We start from the raw sequence: 19,672 nt of genomic DNA, 5'->3' as shown, positions 1-19,672 counted from the left end.
GCAACTGTTGCCCGATGGGTGGGCGTTGGGGGGGGGGCTCTGTGAAAATCTGCCAATTGAATTGTGATAAAGCGTTAGCAGCAGCTTTAGACCCCTCAGCATCGTGGCTAGCGCGGACCCATACATTGTGTTTTAGGCACAGGAATGCTAGCCGGCGTAGTAGGCCTAGCACTGGGAGAGACGATGGTGCCATCTTATTAATGCAGTGTGCTAGGCTGGTATTTTTTGTTATGAAGCGTATATTTTTGTTAGCCAGGCGCGCGCCCCATATTTCTATTGCTACCACTATTGGGAAGAAAAATTATTTTCCGGGCTAGATGCAGCTAAAAATTATTAGTAATTTGAAAGCTGGTGGAGCTTGGTATAGATGGCCTAATAGAATGAGTAGCACACACTGCTAATATGCCCAAAATTATTTTCCAGGCAAGATGCAGCTAAAAATTATTAGTAATTTGAAAGCTGGTGGAGCTTAGTATAGATGGCCTAATAGAATGAGTACCACACAGTGCTAATATGCCCAAAATTATTTTCCAGGCAAGATGCAGCTAAAAATTATTAGTAATTTGAAAGCTGGTGGAGCTTGGTATAGATGGCCTAATAGAATGAGTACCACAAACTGCTACAGGCCCAAAAGGTTTTACTTGGCTAGGTGCAGTAAAAAATTTGTATTACATACATAGGTGGTGTAGCTTGCAACACAGATAGGCTACTCCACTGACTAACACACACTGCAAGAGGCCCAAAAGGATTTGCTTAGCTAGATTTAGCCAAATGCTGTGAAAAACACTTGCACAGCACTAAAACAGACCTGCGTGGCAAAAAGTGATAGGAACTGATGTAACCTAGCCCTCAAAAGGGCTGGAATTACAACTAGTCACTACTCCCTAAACCATTGTCTATTTAAGCGAAAATTCGCTTGCAATTCAGTTACACAATATAGCGCTAACAGCAGCAGCAGTGAGAAAATGGTGGCGACGGGGAAAATGGCTGGATCTTATAGGGCAAGGACATGTGACATACACTGCCAATGACACCATGCCCTTGCTTGTGTGAAAAAAAGCAGTTTGCTCCGTGTGTGCGCTGCTGATAGGCTGACAGACTGCACCTCCCCACTGTAAATGCGGGAAAGAGAAAAAAAATGGAGATCTTCCTTATTCCTGCAGAGATCCATCCCCTGCCCCTCCCCCCGCCCCGCTGTACCCTCAAACTGTGTATTAACATTGATTATCAGCATTACTGTGAAAAAATCCAGTTACGATTTTGGTGCACAAACAGTTATCGAACATAACCTCGAACAGCCGGATTTTTTTCAAATCGTTCGGGTTCGTCGAACGGCTCGAACACCGCCCAAAACAGCTCGAATTTGAGATTGGCGAACAGTTCGATTCGAACACCGCTCATCTCTAAGCAGGAATTAATATTTTTTTTAAGACGTTCTGAGTAATAGAAATATTGACTGTTAAGCTTTTTTATATTTTGTCAGATACTTGTTTCACTACTTCCATGCTCTTCACCTTCTTTTTTACTTCTCCCACACTTTCTCCTTCATCATCCACAGCATCTTTTACATCAACTTCTTCTTCACCTTCTTCATCTTCTTCACCTTCTAAGTATTATTCTTTTTTTTTTACAGTCTTCATATTCTTCTTATTCAACTATTATTCTTCTTCATATTCTACTTCTTCATCTTCTTCTTCTTCATCATATTCTTATTTGTGACAGGCATTCCTGTAGTTGTTATCTATAAAGTTTGAACATTACACCTTTCGTTCTGCCCGTCACAAAAGATTTACAACAGGATTTGTCCGCGTTCAGTTTGGCCTGCAGCAGCAGTTCTTTTCCAGGGGCACCACGAGGAGGAACGGACTCACCCCCATACACTGCTTAGTCTTCTTCTGCTTATAATTTAGATAATATCTTTTGCTCTGATTTTTAGTCTTATGCTTTGATGTTCTTCCTCTTTTTGTTCTACAGCTTCTTGTTCTTCTGCTTCTTGGTTTTCTGTCTCTTGTTCTTCTGTTTCTTGGTGGTTGTCTTCTTGTTCTTTGTCCTCTTGGTCATCTTCTTCAGGGTCTTCTTCTTGGTCTTCTTCGGGCTGGTCTTCGAGGTCCTCGTCTTCTTCGGGTGGTCTTCAGGGTCCTCGTCTTCAGGGTCGTCGTCTTCGGGGTCCTCGTCTTCTTCGGGGTGGTCTTCAGGGTCCTCGTCTTCAGGGTCATCGTCTTCGGGGTCCTCGTCTTCTTCGGGGCTAACCCGACCGCAACACGACAGGACAACGCATTGGAGGCAAAGTGACGTTGACACTACCCGGAAACAGCTGGCGTGCTGGAACCAGGCTGGGCCGGAGGGAGTACCCGTGCCAAAGACACTGCCGGGAAACAGCTGACGGTACTGGAACCTGGATGGGTAGCAGAAGGTACCCATGAAAAAAAAAGTTGCAATGCCGCGAGCCGGCCGCAGTTACCGAAACCCACAGTCCTACAGGGGGTGCTTGTCCTATTGGCACTATGGAACCAGCCTTCATTGCCAGATCCCGCAGCCCACATAGGAGTCACCTAAACTGCAGGCACCATAGAGTCGGCTAACCCGACCGCAACACGACAGGACAACGCATTGGAGGCAAAGTGACGTTGACACTACCCGGAAACAGCTGGCGTGCTGGAACCAGGCTGGGCAGGAGGGAGTACCCGTGCCAAAGACACTGCCGAGAACCAGCTGACGGTACTGGAACCCAGGGTACATACTAAAAACAGAGTGGAGCCAGAGGCCTAATTGGAGCAAGTTTAAAATCCGTAGTAGACTAGTAATGTGAATGTGGACAGAGCAGAATTTGCCGGACAGACAGCTGGGGATCAGCTGACGATACTGAACCCCAATAACACGGTAGCAAATGTTGACTGTGCAGACGACACTTCTGATCAGCAATTGGTGGTGTTGGAGCCCAGGGTAAATACTAAAAACAGAGGAGCCAGAAGTCTAATTGGAGCAAGTTTAAAATCAGTAGTAAACTAGTAATGTGAATGTGGACAGAGCAGAATTTGCCGGACAGACAGCTGGGGATCAGCTGACGATACTGAACCCCAATAACACGGCAGCAAATGTTGACTGTGCAGACGACACTTCTGAGCAGCAACTAGCGGTGTTGGAGCCCAGGGTAATTTTTGAAAACAGAGGAGCCAGAGGTCTAATTGGAGCAACTTTAAAATCTGTATTAGTGAGAATGTGGACAGAGCAGGAGAATTTGCCGGACACACAGCTGGGGATCTGCTGACGTTACTGAACCCCAATTACACGGCAACAAGTGTTGACTGTGCTGACGGCACTTCTGATCAGCAACTGGCGGTGTTGGAGCTCAGGGATTACAGTTCAGGTGGTAGAAACATGAACACAACAGGAGACCTGGATACTGTTGCCAACCAATTATTTATTCTGGAAGAGGACTGGCAAATTCATGCGAGATCCAGGCCTTGTTCATTTTCTGAAAAGTAAGCCGGTCAACGTTATCGGAGGATAGGCGCATGCGACGGTCTGTTAGTACACCACCTGCGGCACTAAAGACGCGTTCTGATAATACACTAGCAGCAGGGCAAGCCAGCACCTCCAATGCATACGGACTAAGCTCTGGCCATGTATCCAGTGTAGAGACCCAAAACTTGAAGGGAGAAGAGCCGTCTGGGAGTACACTGAGAGGGCAAGACATGTAGTCTGTTACCATCTGGCGGAAACGTTGCCTCCTGCTGACTGGAGCCGTCTGTGATGGTGTAGACATTTGTGGCGGCGGGGACACAAAACTTTGCCACATTTCGGCCATACTGGTCTTGCCTTGTGCTGAGGCGCTGCTTCTGCTCCCTCTTTGTGCAGAGCTTCCTCCACTGCCTCGACGCACTGAGCTGCTTTGTAAAGCACTAGCAGCACTGCTCTCGGTTGGAATGGAGAACATGATGGAATGCACCAGTGCGTCTTGGTACTCTCGCATTTTACGCTCCCGGTTCAACGGTGTTATGAGGCTTTGTAAGTTGTCCCGGTAGCGAGGATCTAGGAGGGTGGACTCCCAATAATCAGCCATGTTGAGAATGTGGGCGATGCGGCGGTTGTTTCTCAGGCACTGCAGCATGAAATCAACCATGTGCTGCAGACTGCCAACTGGCCAAGAAACGCTGTCCCCTGCTTGAGGCGTAATCTCTGCCTGCTCTGCATCACCCCACCCTCTCTAGATACTGACTACTAGAGCATTGTGTACCTCCCTCCTCTGGACAGATGTCTTCCTCCTCCATTGACTCCTCCTCATCCTCCTCACAAAGTGTCCCCTGCCTAGGCCTTTGTGAGGAACCACGTTGCGCAGACTGTACAGAAGCAGATGGCATTTGTGACTCCTCATCCTCCACCTCTTCCAAAACCTCGTCCCTTAGTGCTTGCAGTGTTTTTTCAAGCAGGCAGATAAGGGGGATAGTCATGCTGACTAGTGCATCATCTGCACTCGCCATCCGCGTGGAATAATCGAAGGCACGCAAAATGTGGCAAATGTCCTTCATAGAGGCCCACTCAGTGGTGGTGAAGTGTGAACGGCGCGCACTGCGACTTGTTTGCGCCTGCTGCAGCTGGTACTCTATTACTGCTGCCTGCTGCTCACACAACCTCTCCAACATATGTAACATTGAATTCCACCTGGTGGGTAGGTCACATGTGATGCGATGTTCCGGAAGACTTAATCGGCACTGCAGAGCTGCAATGCGCGATCTTGCGTTGCTGGAACGCCGCAAGTGAGCGCACTCTATGCGGACCTTGTGCAGCAGTGCATCAGGATCTGGATAGTCCCTCAAAAAACTCTGCACGACCAAGTTGAGCACATGTGCCAGACATGGGATGTGAGTGAGGTTGCCTAGGCCCAGAGCTGCCACCAGATTTCGGCCATTGTCACACACTACCATGCCTGGAGATTCGCTGGCACAAACCACACGTCGCTCTGCTGCTTGATGGCATTCCAGAGCTCCTGTGCTGTGTGGCTTTGATTCCCCAAAGAAATTAATTTTAATACGGTCTGTTGAAGTTTGGCAACGGCTGTGCTCATATCGGTCATCATAACAGGTAACCGTTCACGGGTCGATGTGGAGGTAGACCGTGACGGCTCCTGCAGCGCTGATTCAGAGGAACTGGTGTATGAGGAGGAGTCAATGTGTACAGACTGGAATCCTGAAATCCTTGGAGTTGCCAGAACATGTACAGCGCCACTCTCAAGATCTGTACCCGGCTCCACAACATTTACCCAATGGGCAGTGAGGGAAAGGTATCGTCCCTGTCCATGCTTACTGGTCCACGCATCGGTGGTCAGGTGGACCTTGCTACTGACGGCGTTTTGTAGCGCATGTTTAATTTTTCCCTCCACATGCTGTTGCAGGGCAGGGACGGCTTGCCTGCTGAAATAAAAGCGGCTGGGCATTTTATATTGTGGGACTGCCAATGCCATAAAGTTACGGAACGTGTCAGTCTCCACCAGCCTGAATGATAGCATTTCAAGGGCCAGTAGTTTTGCAATGCCAGCATTCAGAGCCTGTGCTTGGGGGTGGTTTGCCAAGTATGGGCGCCTTTTCTCCCATGCCTGTGCTAACGATGGCTGTAGACTGGCCTGGGAGTGTGAGGATGACAGGGAACGTGGTGCTGTGGGTGGAATTACACTGTGTCTCTGTGCAACAGTGCTAGAGGTTCTTCCATGGCGATCCTGTGAGGAAGCCGAACCAGCTGTGTGTGAGCTGGAGGAAGAGGCTACAACACGAGCTGAAGAGGTGGTAGGTGGCGCTGTAGGTTGGCCTAGGTCTTCAGTGTGTTTTTGGAACTCAACCATGTGCTTGGTCCGCACATGTTTCCACATATTTGTGGTATTGAGGTTGCTGACACTTTTCCCTCTTTTCACCTTCTGATTACACAGCTTGCATTTGACAAAGCAAATGTCATCTGCAACTGTGTCAAAAAAGGACCAGGCACTGCAAGTCTTGGGAGCGCCCACTTTGGATTTTGGAAGAGCCATGCTCCTAATGGGTGCCGAAGTGGAGGCTACAGGCAACCAAGTCTGCCCCCTCCCTCTCCCTCCTTTTTGGGCTGTTCGGGGAATCTCTTCTTCAGAACTGCTGCCACCACCTTCCTGTCCCTCACGCCACGATGGGTCAAGGACCTCATCATCTACACCGCCCTCTTCAAACAACTGCTTCTCCTGGGTAGTCTCGAGAGCACAGTACGCACCAGAAAGTGGCACCTGAGTCTCATCATCAGATGCGTACTGAGGTGTGCTGCTGACCATAGGCACTGGCCCACCCGCTTCTTCAGATTCAGAGAGACAAAACGGTTGCGCATCACTGCATACTACCTCTTCTTCAAATTCTCGAATTCTGCTTGGCTGGCCCCCTCTTTCCAAGCCAAGAGATTCAAAGAACAGAAGTAGAGATGGCTCCTGTCCAGGGCTCTCTGACTGCCTGGGCAATTTGGCAGGTGGTGAAGAGACAGATGGGTGCTCTTCAGTGCTCAGGACCTGAGAGGATCTGGAACTAATTGAAGTCGATGCGTTAGCTGCCATCCATCCGACAACGGCTTCAATTTGGTCCTCCCGCAGCAGTGGGGTACGGCTAGCTCCTACAAAGCTGTGCATAAAGGACTGTTCCCTGGTAAAACTGGGGGATGCTGAGTCACTGGTTCCCGCAGCAGGCACAGAATCCCCACGTCCTCTCCCTGCAGGCACAGAATCCTCACGTCCTCTCCCTGCAGAAACTCCACGACCACATGCCTTACTCCCTGCCTTTTTCATCTTGGTAGACTGATAAAGATAGGCAGAAAAGTACTAAGGGCTTTATGTGCTTATTCCTGAACAGCTGCTAACAGGTATAAGAAACACTAATTTTATAAAGTGTGGACTAGACTTTAATATGAGCTAATGTGGCCTACACAACTGTAAAGTGGAGTGTTTGGTGAACTTTATTTAGGTTTTTTTTGTCACAAAAAGACACTGGATGTGCCCAAAGATGTAATACCGATAGTATCACAAACTTTTTGTAGCTATTACATTGCAGGAAGGTAACCTACAATGCAATGGATGAGGCTACAAAAAATAGGCTAATACTGATCTGGCTGGGGCTGCAGGGCACAATGCTGCAGAAAGGCTCCTCTATCTACTCCTATATAGTGTGTTTGGAACTAATCTCGCTGGATACGGATGGAACCACCACACTAATAGGAGAAATCAGGAAAAATGATCAATTAGCAAAAAAGGACAATGTATGAGGCAGTGACACACACTGAGTGCACTACAACCAGACGTGGCTGAAGAACACACCACAGCGTGAGCTGCACTCACACACCAGACCTTGTAGACAGCGATGAACAGTGAAGATGCAGAGCACTGTGCACTAGCGCTGCAAGACCAAAAAAACTTCTCTATCTACTCCTATATAGTGTGTTTGGAACCAGTGTAGCTGAATACGGATGGAACCACCACACTAATAGGAGAAATCAGGAAAAATGATCAATTAGCAAAAAAGGACAATGTATGAGGCAGTGACGCACGCTGAGCGCACTACAACCAGACGTGGCTGAAGCACACACTACAGGGTGAGCTGCACTCACACACACAGACCTTGCAGACAGCCGTGAACAGCACAGAGAACTGTGCACTAGCGCTGCAAGGCACAGCGATTTATAAAGTAGCTTGGGTAAAGCAGAATAGAGCAAATAGGTAGCTAAAATTGTCCCTCAGAACAACAGCGTCCTATCCCTAACTGAATTCACAGCAGAGTGAGCTGAAAATGGCGGCGGCTTTTATAGTGCATTATGACATCATTTCAGCAGCCAATCACAGCCATGCCATTAGTTAACATGCCTACATGCCTAACAGGATGTGCCCACACTTCTTAGGATCCTCATTGGCTGAATAAAATGAAACTAGCTCATTGCATTATGGGAACTTCCGATTCCGGTATCCGATATTCTAAAAGTATCGGAATTCCGATACCGCGAATATCGGCCGATACCCGATATTTCAGTATCCGAATGCTCAACACTATTTGTGACGTGTTCGTAAACTCTCAAATGATGAATTAGCTGAAAATATCTGTGTGATGAAAACTTAGCGCATTTTGTCGCTTAAATGAAAAGCAAACGTAAAAATGGTGAAAAGCGATAAATTTGGCGCAAACCTAAAAACTTAAATTTTTACTCCAAGCAAGTCTCAAAAAGAATAAAGAATCAGGGCCTACAAGTTTGAAAGGTGACCATTTCTCCAATTTTTTTTTTTTTTTTTAATTAACTTTAAAACATGTCAACCTAAAATGAAGGCAAAGTTTAGTGTGTCATGAAAAAATAATCTTAAAATCACTTTAGAAAGAAACATCATTCCAAAGTTATTGCAACTTGAAATGTGACACATCAGTACAATATAGGCCTCGCCGTTAAGGGGTCAGAGATTAATTGCTTGCCTTTTCACTAAAGTGGAATACGTTGTATCTGAATAAAGTCACTAAAAATTAACATTTCTTTTTAACAGATCATGAATCTCCAGAATCAAAAAGTACTTGGGTTAGCTGCCGTTGCACTCAATGTGTCTTGCCATGGAAAGCTCTGTTGGCTGCAGGTAAGAGATTGGGTTACTTGTGTGTTTTGGCTCAGAACTTTAATCTTTGAGTACAGCAGTTCATCTGTCATAAGTTCTCCTTGTACTTGGCAGCAGCTGCCTGGCGCTGGGCACTACAGTTTGCTGTCCTCTAAGCAGCTTTAAAGGGGTTGTCTGGTCCAAATTGATAAGTCTGTAGTCACTCTGTGTGACTGTAGACTTATGAATCCACCCAGAGCGCACACTGGGCGCTTCGGGGATTTGCCGGTTTCTGAGCCAGGACCGGACAAGTGTATGGAGCAAGGCCGCATCCACTAGACAGGCTCTAGCCGGGAGTATGTATAGCGCACACATACCCTCCGAAGGTTCCCTGCTTCGAAACCAGCACAGTGCCTGCGTTGGGGGTGACTTGTAAGTCTGCAGTCACACAGAGCAACTGCAGACTTATTAATTTTGACCAGACAACCCCTTTAACTATCTCATGAGCCCAGTGTGGCAGGAATTCACACAGGGACGACACCGGGGAGATCATGCAATATCTCATCATGCCGTCACGCTGTCAGTATTTCGCCCGGAATCACGAGCACACGATCCGGACTACTCACTCCTTGGGCATCGGCGAGCATGCAGAAAGCGTATGGCGTCACACCTCCGAATTCCAGATCTAGGAATATGTGTGTACGCCCCGTACGGTTGCTGCTGGCTGCACGATAGCCCGATAATTAATATTATTCTCTGCCACCACCGTCCAGATTTGAAATATAATGCAGGCCTGGGCAGACGACTGCGTTTTGGTAGCGTATGTGGCTTCGGGGTAGGGAACGATTAAAGAACAAAAGAAACCGAACTATTAAATTTTTTATTTAATCCAAAAGGGAGGCAGTGTTTAGGAAAAATATATACAAGGATGTTATTAAGGAGACATTAAAATACATAAGCGGTTACATAAAATAAACAGGATAAAAGATGACAACTTACACTATACGATCGCGGAGACGATTCAATATAGGTGGAGGAGGGGCTCCCCAGTTTGATTTGAGCATTATCATACCGACCCGCTGCTTATAATCCTTATACCCCCTGGCAATGAGTGCTCCTCTATTGTTCATGCGTTCTCTTATACCTAAGGGGAAATTTACCCACACGCCCCTTGTGGTGACATCATATGGGCCGGTCTCCAGCCTGTACATTTTTATTAAAAATTTCTAACTTCTGCAATAACTCATCGTTCATTGATCGCAGAAGCTTGCATACTACGCCATTTTTCCCGTTTTGATTTTACCTTAATTTTACCACATATCGCATAGTTGCAGACTATTCTGGGGTTTTTTGCTCTACAGCTCTCCAGAGGGGCCTACGACTATGAAAAACTGAGCATCTTGTTTCTTAGCTGTCCCTGCCACCAAAAATATGGGTCCAGTTATTGTCAGAATTACGGAAAATCAGTTATTCCATATTTCATATCGGAGTTGACGTGACTGGAGATCTCTTTTTTTAAGCTCGGGAAAGCAAACTTTCCCAGTTGCAGACAAGTTATTGCAATCCTGCCACTAATTACCCCCTGCGTGTGCCAGGGACCATAGGCTCACATTCTAAGTAGCTTGATGACTCCTCTTGGCTGGCATTTGTTTGTGTAAGCTATTTTGGCTGTGGGTGATAATTTGCAGGAAGAAACTGTAGATTGTCATCTCTGGACTGTGTTAATTGGGGCTTTGTGCTGAGGTTTGCATGGATACAGCTGCTTGAAGTGTCAGCTCTTGTCTGGAGACAAGGTGGATAGGGGAGGGGTAAGATAGAAGAGGAGCTTTGGGAGGAATGGTCAATATTCTGTTTATATTTTCCTGACTTAAATATTTCCCTGACAAGTGTTTTCCCATTTAGTATGCAAGTATCATCTTTAGTGAGGAAGACATTGGATGTAGCAATCCTAGGAGTCAATATTGACTCTTTAAAGAGGTTGTCCACTACTTTTTCATTAATGACCTAGCCTTAGGTCATCAATGTCTGATTAGTTGGGGTCTGACACCCAGCACTCCCGCCAATCAGCTATCGGTGACAGCCGATCAGACATTGATGACCTATCCCAAGGATGAATCATCAATGAAAAAGTAGTGGATAACCTATGTAACTAGCCTTACCGCATGACTTAGGATAAGAAGCCAAACCAGAACACTCCATTTGCAGACACGTGATTTGGATTGTTTGCCCTTCGTCAGTGTAAAGCAGGAGGTCTAATTTGGCTTGGAGAGAGGCATCTGACAGAGCATCTAGGGGGAATCGTTTCTCCTTCTGGAGAGTGCCAAGCCAACTTAAGTAGACATATAGGTCATATAATGTTCCTCAGGGAAATTATATATGAAAACTAGATGGTGGCCCGATTCTAAAGCATCGGGTATTCTAGAATATGTATTCGGCCGACAGGGCGCAATCAGCAGAGCGGTGTTTAAATTTGGCGCCAATATCGCTGATTGGTTGCAGCCGCCGGTCGCGACCAATCAGCGAATCGTATTAGCGGGGAGCGGCGCCGCCGTTCGGGGTACTTATGCTGCGGGTTGTCAGCTCTCACACAGAGCTGACACCCGCATGTGATCGCGGCGGCGCTCAGCGTGAGCCCGCCCGATCACTGTGCCATACATATGCTTCTCTTTGCGGGAATGCTGCTCCCGTAGAGCAGTACATGTACGGCACACGTCGGGAAGGGGTTAATAGCAATAGGCAGAGCTTCTTTCCACCCGCGGCTGTCAGAGGCACATGATGGCTAATTGAATCACTGTCATGTGTAGGGAAATATGCAGGCTCCACCCCCCCTTCTTTAATTGACAGCTCTGGCTTCTTGCCGCCCCATGGTGCTCTGAGCGCCTCTACTTAGTTATTCTTTGCTGACAGAGTCCCTTTTAAGTGTCAACATAGCTTGTTCCTAGGAGGTAAATTTAACTTCCATGTAAATTATGAGTTATTTTTCAGGTGAACTCTGAATTTACAAAGATATCATTTATGCTTTTTTACTTACTTACTGTCTTTTTTTGTTTTTCTTTTGATAGGTAGCAACCAAAACCCGTGTTTATATTTTTGACATTCTTCTCTTGGGACCAAAAGTTTTCAAGAATGGACTTCAAATGGTGCTTGAAGACAAAGGCATCCTAAAGGTTCTTATTTGTTTCTTTTTCTTTATATATCAATAAGTCAACTATAAAATAAAAATGAAGTTGTTGTGTTTTAGTTGCTTCCCTGATCAGTGAAATCACCATTGATGGTCTTTTACTAGAACTTTGCTCCTTCCTATTTTCTTATAAATTTTAATTTTAGAGAAACTCCTAAAGCCACAATCCATATAACTGGACAAACGCGTATAACTATAAATAACACACACAAAAAGGATTTTTCACAGGCAAAATAAAATATATCTAATAAGTTTATTTATACAAATATAAATACAAGAATATTAAAAGCATTTGTATATAATGAGACAACATAGGTGATGATGGGTACACCTTGGAAGGAAATGCTTATGCTATGCATGCTATATACAGCCATGGCCCAAAGTGTTGGCATATTTGAAATGTTCCAGAAAAAGAAGCCTTTCTCTTAGAAAATTATTGCAATTACACATGCTTTGTTATACACATGTTTATTTCCTTTGTGTGTGTTGGAACAATACAAAAAAACTGGAAAAAAAAGGCACATTAGACATAATTTCACACACAACCTTATCCACCATCCAGACTATCCTGCATTGCAACCTTTCATTAATTTTTCTCTGCCATCCAGGGAGATTAGCTACAGTGCCATGGGTTGTAAACTTCTTGATTATGTTCAGCACCAAGGACAAAGGAACATCAAGATCTCTGGAGATGGACTTGTAATCTTGAGATTGTTGATAATTTTTAGACAATTATGGTTCTCAAGTCCTCAGACAGTTCTCTTCTCCTCTTTTTGTTCTCCATGCTTAGTGTGACACACACAGACACAAAATGCAAAGATTGAGACAACTTCTTACATTTTTATCTGGTTTCAGGTGTGATTTTCATATTGCCCACACCTGTTACTTACCACATGGGAGTTTGAATGAGCATCATATGCTTGAAACAAAGTTGTTTACCCACAATTTTGGAAAGGTGCCAACAATTTTGTCCAGACCATTTTTGGGGTTTTGTGTGAAATGATGTCCAATTTGCGTTTTTTTCTGTGTTTTTCTGGAAAAGGAAATAAACATGTGTATAACAAAACATGCATAATTGAAGTATTTCTACCAGAAAATTATTGCATTTTCTGGAACAATTTGAAGGGTACCAACACTTTCGGCCATGACTGAATGTGTATGCGATCAGCGCGGTCATATGTGCGTCCACTTTTCCCTTGTTTCCATCTACACAATCATTACCTCTTATCCATTTGCATGTGGTGTAAGCTTCTTCTTGGTTGAAATTTATATGTCATAGCGGTGGATTATCATTTATATACAGTACAAACCAAAAGTTTGGACACACTTTCTCATTTAAAGATTTTTCTGTATTTTCATGACTATGAAAATTGTACATTCACACTGAAGGCATCAAAACTATGAATTAACACATGTGGAATTATATACTTAACAAAAAAGTGTGAAACAACTGAAAATATGTCTTATATTCTAGGTTCTTCAAAGTAGCCACCTTTTGCTTTGATGACTGGTTTGCACACTCTTGGCATTCTCTTGATGAGCTTCAAGAGGTAGTCACCGGAAATGGTTTTCACTTCACAGGTGTGCCCTGTCAGGTTTAATAAGTGGGATTTCTTGCCTTATAAATGGGGTTGGGGTCATCAGTTGTGTTGTTCAGAAGTCTGGTGGATACACAGCTGATAGTCCTACTGAATAGACTGTTAACTGCTTTTTTCTTGCCATAATACAAATTCTAAGTAAAGAAAAACGAGTGGCCATCATTACTTTAAGAAATGAAGGTCAGTCAGTCCTTAAAAATTGGGCAAACTTTGAAAGTGTCCCCAAGTGCAGTTGCAAAAGCCATCAAGCACTGCAAAGAAACTGTCTCACATGAGGACTGCCCCAGGAAAGGAAGACCAAGAGTCACCTCTGCTTCTGAGGATAAGTTTATCCGAGTCACCAGCCTCAGAAATCGCAGGTTAACAGCAAATCAGATTAGAGACCAGGTCAATGCCACACAGAGTTCTAGCAGCAGATACATCTCTTCAACAACCGTTAAGAGGAGACTTTGTGCAGCAGGCCTTCATGGTAAAAGAGGTGCTAGGAAACCACTGCTAAGGACAGGCAACAAGCAGAAGAGACTTGTTTGGGCTAAAGAACACAAGGAATGGACATTAGACCCGTGGAAATCTGTGCTTTGGTCTGAGGAGTCCAAATTTGAGATCTTTGGTTCCAACCACCGTGTCTTTGTGCGACGCAGAAAAGGTGAACGGATGGACTCTACATGCCTGGTTCCCACCATGAAGCATGGAGGAGGAGGTGTGATGGTGTGGGGGTGCTTTGCTGGTGACACTGTTAGGGATTTATTCAAAATTGAAGGCATACTGAACCAGCATGGCTACCACAGCATCTTGCAGCGGCATGCTATTCCATCCGGTTTGCGTTTAGTTGGACCATCATTTATTTTTCAACAGGACAATGACCCCAAACACACCTCCAGGCTGTGTAAGGGCTATTTGTCTTAGAAGAAGAGTGATGGGGTGCTACGCCAGATGACCTGGCCTCCACAGTCACCAGACCTGAACCCAATCGAGATGGTTTGGGGTGAGCTGGACCGCAGAGTGAAGGCAAAAGGGCCAACAAGTGCTTAGCATCTCTGGGATCTCCTTCAAGATTGTTGGAAGACCATTTCCGGTGACTACCTCTTGAAGCTCATTAAGAGAATGGCAAGAGTGTGCAAAGCAGTCATCAAAGCAAAAGGTGGCTACTTTGAAGAACCTAGAATATAAGACATATTTTCAGTTGTTTCACACTTTTTTGTTAAGTATATAATTCCACATGTGTTAATTCATAGTTTTGATGCCTTCAGTGTGAATGTACAATTTTCATAGTCATGAAAATACAGAAATTTCTTTAAATGAGAAGGTGTGTCCAAACTTTTGGTTTGTACTGTATATATTCATCTTTAAGCATTGTTATTATTTGTTCGACTATTTTCTTTATGGGGCTCCTCTCTTAATCACACTTTTTTTCCTTTTTTTATTTTTTTTATTTATGTATATTGATACATTTAAACCTCTTGACTGGCCTCTTTTTTTCCTATTCTAATACCTGCCTTATTTTTGATTCTGAAGCGTTACTTTGCCTATCTTTTATATGCTGGTTGTCCAGTGCGAGTTTATTGTTCCAGTCATGTAACTGCGCAATCACATGATCGATTTCCTACTTTGACAAGTGGATTGCTGCTGCTTGCTGCCTCCTCTTGTATTGATTGTATCTAAACATATGACCCACTAATGAACTTTACCACCACATCACATGTACCACGGTAACAGATGCAATGGGGCAATTGCCTCTATTCCATTGACTCTTGACACTTTAAATAGCCATCACACCAGCACCCTGTCACCCCTAGATGAAGCATTTCAGTGCAAAACGAGCATCGGGTGTGGTGGGTCCCTGGACATATATCCCAAAGTTAACATTTCTCTGCTTATACTTCTATGAATATTTAATACACTGCTCAAAAAAATAAAGGCAACACTTAAACAACAGAATATAACTCCAAGTAAATCAAACTTCTGTGAAATCAAACTGTCCACTTAGGAAGCAACACTGATTGACAATCAATTTCACATGCTGTTGTGCAAATGGAATAGACAATAGATGGAAATTATTGGCAATTATCAAGACACCCTCAATAAAGGAGTGGTTCTGCAGGTGGGGACCACAGACCACATCTCAGTACCAATGCTTTCTGGCTGATGTTTTGGTCACTTTTGAATGTTGGTTGTGCTTTTACACTCGTGGTAGCATGAGACGGACTCTACAACCCACAGAAGTTGCTCAGGTAGTGCAGCTCATCCAGGATGGCACATCAATGCGAGCTGTGGCAAGAAGGTTTGCTGTATCTGTCAGCGTAATGTCCAGAGGCGCTACCAGGAGACAGGCCAGTACATCACGAGACATGGAGGGGGCCGTAGGAGGGCAACAACCCAGCAGCAGGACCGCTACCTCCGTCTTTGTGCAAGGAGAAACAGGAGGAGCACTGCCATAGCCCTGCAAAATGACCTCCAGCAGGCCACAAATGTGCATGTGTCTGCACAAACGGTCAGAAACTGACTCCATGAGGGTGGTATGAGGACCCGACGTCCACAGATGGGGTTGTGCTCACAGCCCAACACTGTGCAGGACGCTTGGCATTTGCCGCAGAACACCAGGATTGGCAAAGTCGCCACTGGCGCCCTGTGCTCTTCACAGATAAAAGCAGGTTCACACTGAGCACATGTGACAGACGTGACAGAGTCTGGAGACTCCGTGGAGAGCGATCTGCTGCCTGCAACATCCTTCAGCATGACCAGTTTGACAGTGGGTCAGTAATGGTGTGGGGTGGCATTTCTTTAGAGGGCCGCACAGTCCTCCATGTGCTCGCCAGAGGTAGCCTGACTGCCATTAGGTACCGAGATGAGATCCTCAGAACCCTTGAGAGACCATTTGCTGGTGCGTTTGGCCCTGGGTTCTTCCTAATGCAGGACAATGCCTGACTCATGTGGCTGGAGTGTGTCAGCAGTTCCTGCAAGATGAAGGCATTGAAGCTATGGACTGGCCCGCCCGTTCCCCAGACATGAATCCGATTGAGCACATCTGAGACATCATGTATCAAAGGCACCAACGTTACGTTGCACCACAGACTGTCCAGGAGTTGGCAGATGCTTTAGTCCAGGTCTGGGAGGAGATACCACAGGAGACCATCCGCAACCTCATCAGGAGCATGCCCAGGCATTGTAGGGAGGTCATACAGGCACGTGGAGGCCACACACAATACTGAGCCTCATCAGGAGCATGTCCAGGCGTTGTAGGGAGGTCATACAGGCACGTGGAGGCCACACACAATACTCAGCCTCATATTGACTTGTTTTAAGGACATTACATCAAAGTTGGATCAGCCTGTAGTGTGTTTTTCCACTTTATTTTTGGGGGTGACTCCAAATCCAGGCCTCCATTGGTTAATAAATTTGATTTCCATTGATGATTTTTGTGTGATTTTGTTGTCAGCACATTCAACTTTGTACAGAATAAAGTATTCAATGAGAATATTTCATTCATTCAGATCTAGGATGTGTTATTTGAGTGCTCCCTTTATTTTTTTGAGCAGTGTATATTGTATATATGGGAATATTTATCTGTTTATTGAATTGCCTCAGGTGGATGGTATTAGTGTATGTATACGTATACATGTGTTTTGATATTTTGGCTATGTGAGTGCTAAAGTAGATTTTGTCCTTGCCATACTTCTAAGTTTTTTGCTCTGTTTATTTGAATCCAGTGCATCATCTAATGCCATTTTATGAGCCACATCAGCATTCTGTGTCAATAATTTTGGGGCTTTTATGATAAACTCTGCAAATCAATAATAGTTATTATGTTATACAATGGTGTGAGAAAGTGTTTGCCCCTTCCTGATTTCTTATTCTTTTACATGTTTGTTACTTAAATGTTTCAGATCATAAAACAAATTTAAATATTATACCAAAATAACACAAGTAGCACAAAATTCAGTTTTCAAATGAAGGTCTTTATTATTAAGGGAAAAAGAAATCCAAACCTACAGGGCCCTGTGTGAAATAGTGATTGATTCTCCCCCCTCCCCCCACTTAAAACATAAACCACAGTTAATTTATCACATCTTTGGGAAGCTGAATTCAATTTCCCTAGCCACACACAGGCCTGATTACTGCCATGCCTGTTCTCAATCAAGAAACCACTTAAAAATAGGACCTGCCTGACAAAGTGAAGTAGACCAAAAGATCCTCAAAAGCTAGACATCATGCTGCAATCCGAAGAAATTCAGGAACAAATAAGACACAAAGTGATTGATTGAGATCTATGAGTCTGGAAAAGGTTATAAAGCCATTTCTAAAGCTTTGGGACTCCAGCAAACCACAGTGAGAGCCATTATCCACAAATGGAGAAAACATCGAACAGTGGTGAACCTTCCCAGGAGTGACCAGCCGACCAAAATTACCCCAAGAGCTCAGAGACAACTCATCCAAGAGGTCACAAAAGACTCCACAACATCCAAACAACTGCAGGTCTCACTTGCTTTAGTTAAGGTCAGTGTTGATGACTCCTCCATAACAAAGAGACTGGGCAAAAATGGCATGCATGGCAGAGTTCCAAGATGAAAACCACTGCATGAGCGAAAAGAACATAAAGGCTCGTCTCCGTTTCACCAGAAAACATCTTAATGATAGTTACATAGTTTTTAAGGCCGAAAAAAGACAAGCGTCCATCCAGTTCAGCCTATTTCTTGTGCACTGCAGCTATTCCGCAGCGTTGATCCAGGGGAAGGCAACAAAAAACCATGAGGTATAGGCCAATTTACATCATTGAGGAAAAATTCACTTCCCGACACCAATCTGGCAGTAAGATTAAATCCCTGGATTAATTAACTAAGCATAAGATGTAATTTTATTGTTCTCAAGAAAGGCGTCCAGGCCTCTCTTGAACTCATTAAGTGAGTTGGACATCACCACTTCCTCTCCCAGAGAGTTCCAGAGTCTCACGGCTCTGACCGTAAAGAATCCCCTTCTATGCTGGTGCAGGAACCTCCTTTCCTCCAGACGCATAGTGTGCCCCCTCGTCTTTGTCACCATCCTTGGTATAAACAGGTCATGGGAGAGATCTCTGTACTGCCCCCTGATGTATTTATACATGTTTATGAGGTCTCCCCTAAGCCTTCTCTTTTCCAATGTAAATAGGCCTAATTTTGACAACCTCTCTGGGTATTCTAGTCCCTCCATTCCCTTTATTACCTTAGTCGCCCTCCTTTGTACCCTCTCTAGCTCCAATATGTCTTTCCTGAGCACCGGAGCCCAGAACTGTGCACAATATTCTAAGTGCGGCCTTACCAGCGCTTTATACAGAGGAAGAACAATGTTCTCATCATATGCCCCTATTCCTCTTCTGATGCATGCCATGACTCTATTTGCCTTCGCAGCTGCTGCCTGACACTGGGCACTCCAATTTAATTTGCTATTAACCAAGACGCCCAGGTCCTTCTCCATGTCAGATTTCCCCAACGGTTTCCCATTTAATATGTATGGGTGACTGCTGTTTTTCTTTCCCATGTGCATGACCTTACATTTATCGGCATTGAACCCCATTTGCCATTTTTTGGCCCAACTCCCCAATTTATCTAAATCCTCCTGTAGCTGTGCCCTGTCCTCATCTGTATTAACTACTTTACAAAGTTTAGTATCATCTGCAAATATTGCTATTTTACTATGCAACCCTTCCACTAGATCATTAATAAATATATTAAATAATATAGGGCCCAAGACAGACCCTTGAGGCACCCCGCTAGTAACCCTGACACACCCTGAGCTTACTCCATTGATAACCACCCTCTGCTTTCTATCACTCAGCCAGCTATTTACCCACTTGCACACATTATCCCCCAGACCAAGCATTCTCATTTTATATACCAACCTTTTGTGTGGCACGGTATCAAACGCTTTGGAGAAGTCAAGGTATACAACATCCACTGACTCTCCCCGGTCCAGCTGTGAGCTCACCTCCTCGTAGAAGGCCATCAGGTTTGTTTGGCAGGAGCGATCCCTCATGAATCCATGTTGATATGGAGTTAGACAGTTATTATCATTAAGATATTCTACAATAGCATCTCTAAGAAATCCTTCAAACAATTTACCCACAACAGACATTAAGCTGACTGGTCTATAGTTCCCAGGGTCACTTTTAGACCCCTTTTTGAATATTGGTACCACATTTGCTTGGCGCCAGTCTAGTGGGACAGTCCCTGTCCATAAAGAGTGCTTGAATATAAGATACAGCGGTCTGTCTATCACATTACTTAATTCTTTTAGTACCCGGGGGTCTATGCCATCTGGGCCTGGTGACTTGTCTATTTTGATATTATTTAGGCG

The 19,672-nt window shown here is 44.7% G+C and overlaps 1 protein-coding gene across 1 annotated transcript in view; it reads left to right on the top strand.

The window, feature by feature from the left end:
- Positions 1-19,672, top strand: part of LOC141155381 (piRNA biogenesis protein EXD1-like) — a 107,950-nt gene that overhangs the window by 44,632 nt on the left and 43,646 nt on the right. The window contains exons 6-7 of the mRNA XM_073642252.1: positions 8,522-8,608; positions 11,629-11,733. Of these exons, the coding sequence (XP_073498353.1) occupies positions 8,522-8,608; positions 11,629-11,733 (192 nt within the window). The remainder of the gene's footprint in view (positions 1-8,521; positions 8,609-11,628; positions 11,734-19,672) is intronic.

This window comes from Phyllobates terribilis, unplaced genomic scaffold (assembly GCF_046119375.1).
Source record: "Phyllobates terribilis strain yellow unplaced genomic scaffold, ASM4611937v1 Scaffold_7__3_contigs__length_470593459, whole genome shotgun sequence".
Classification (NCBI taxonomy): Eukaryota; Metazoa; Chordata; class Amphibia; order Anura; family Dendrobatidae; genus Phyllobates; species Phyllobates terribilis.
This window is presented reverse-complemented; position numbering and strand designations above follow the sequence as displayed.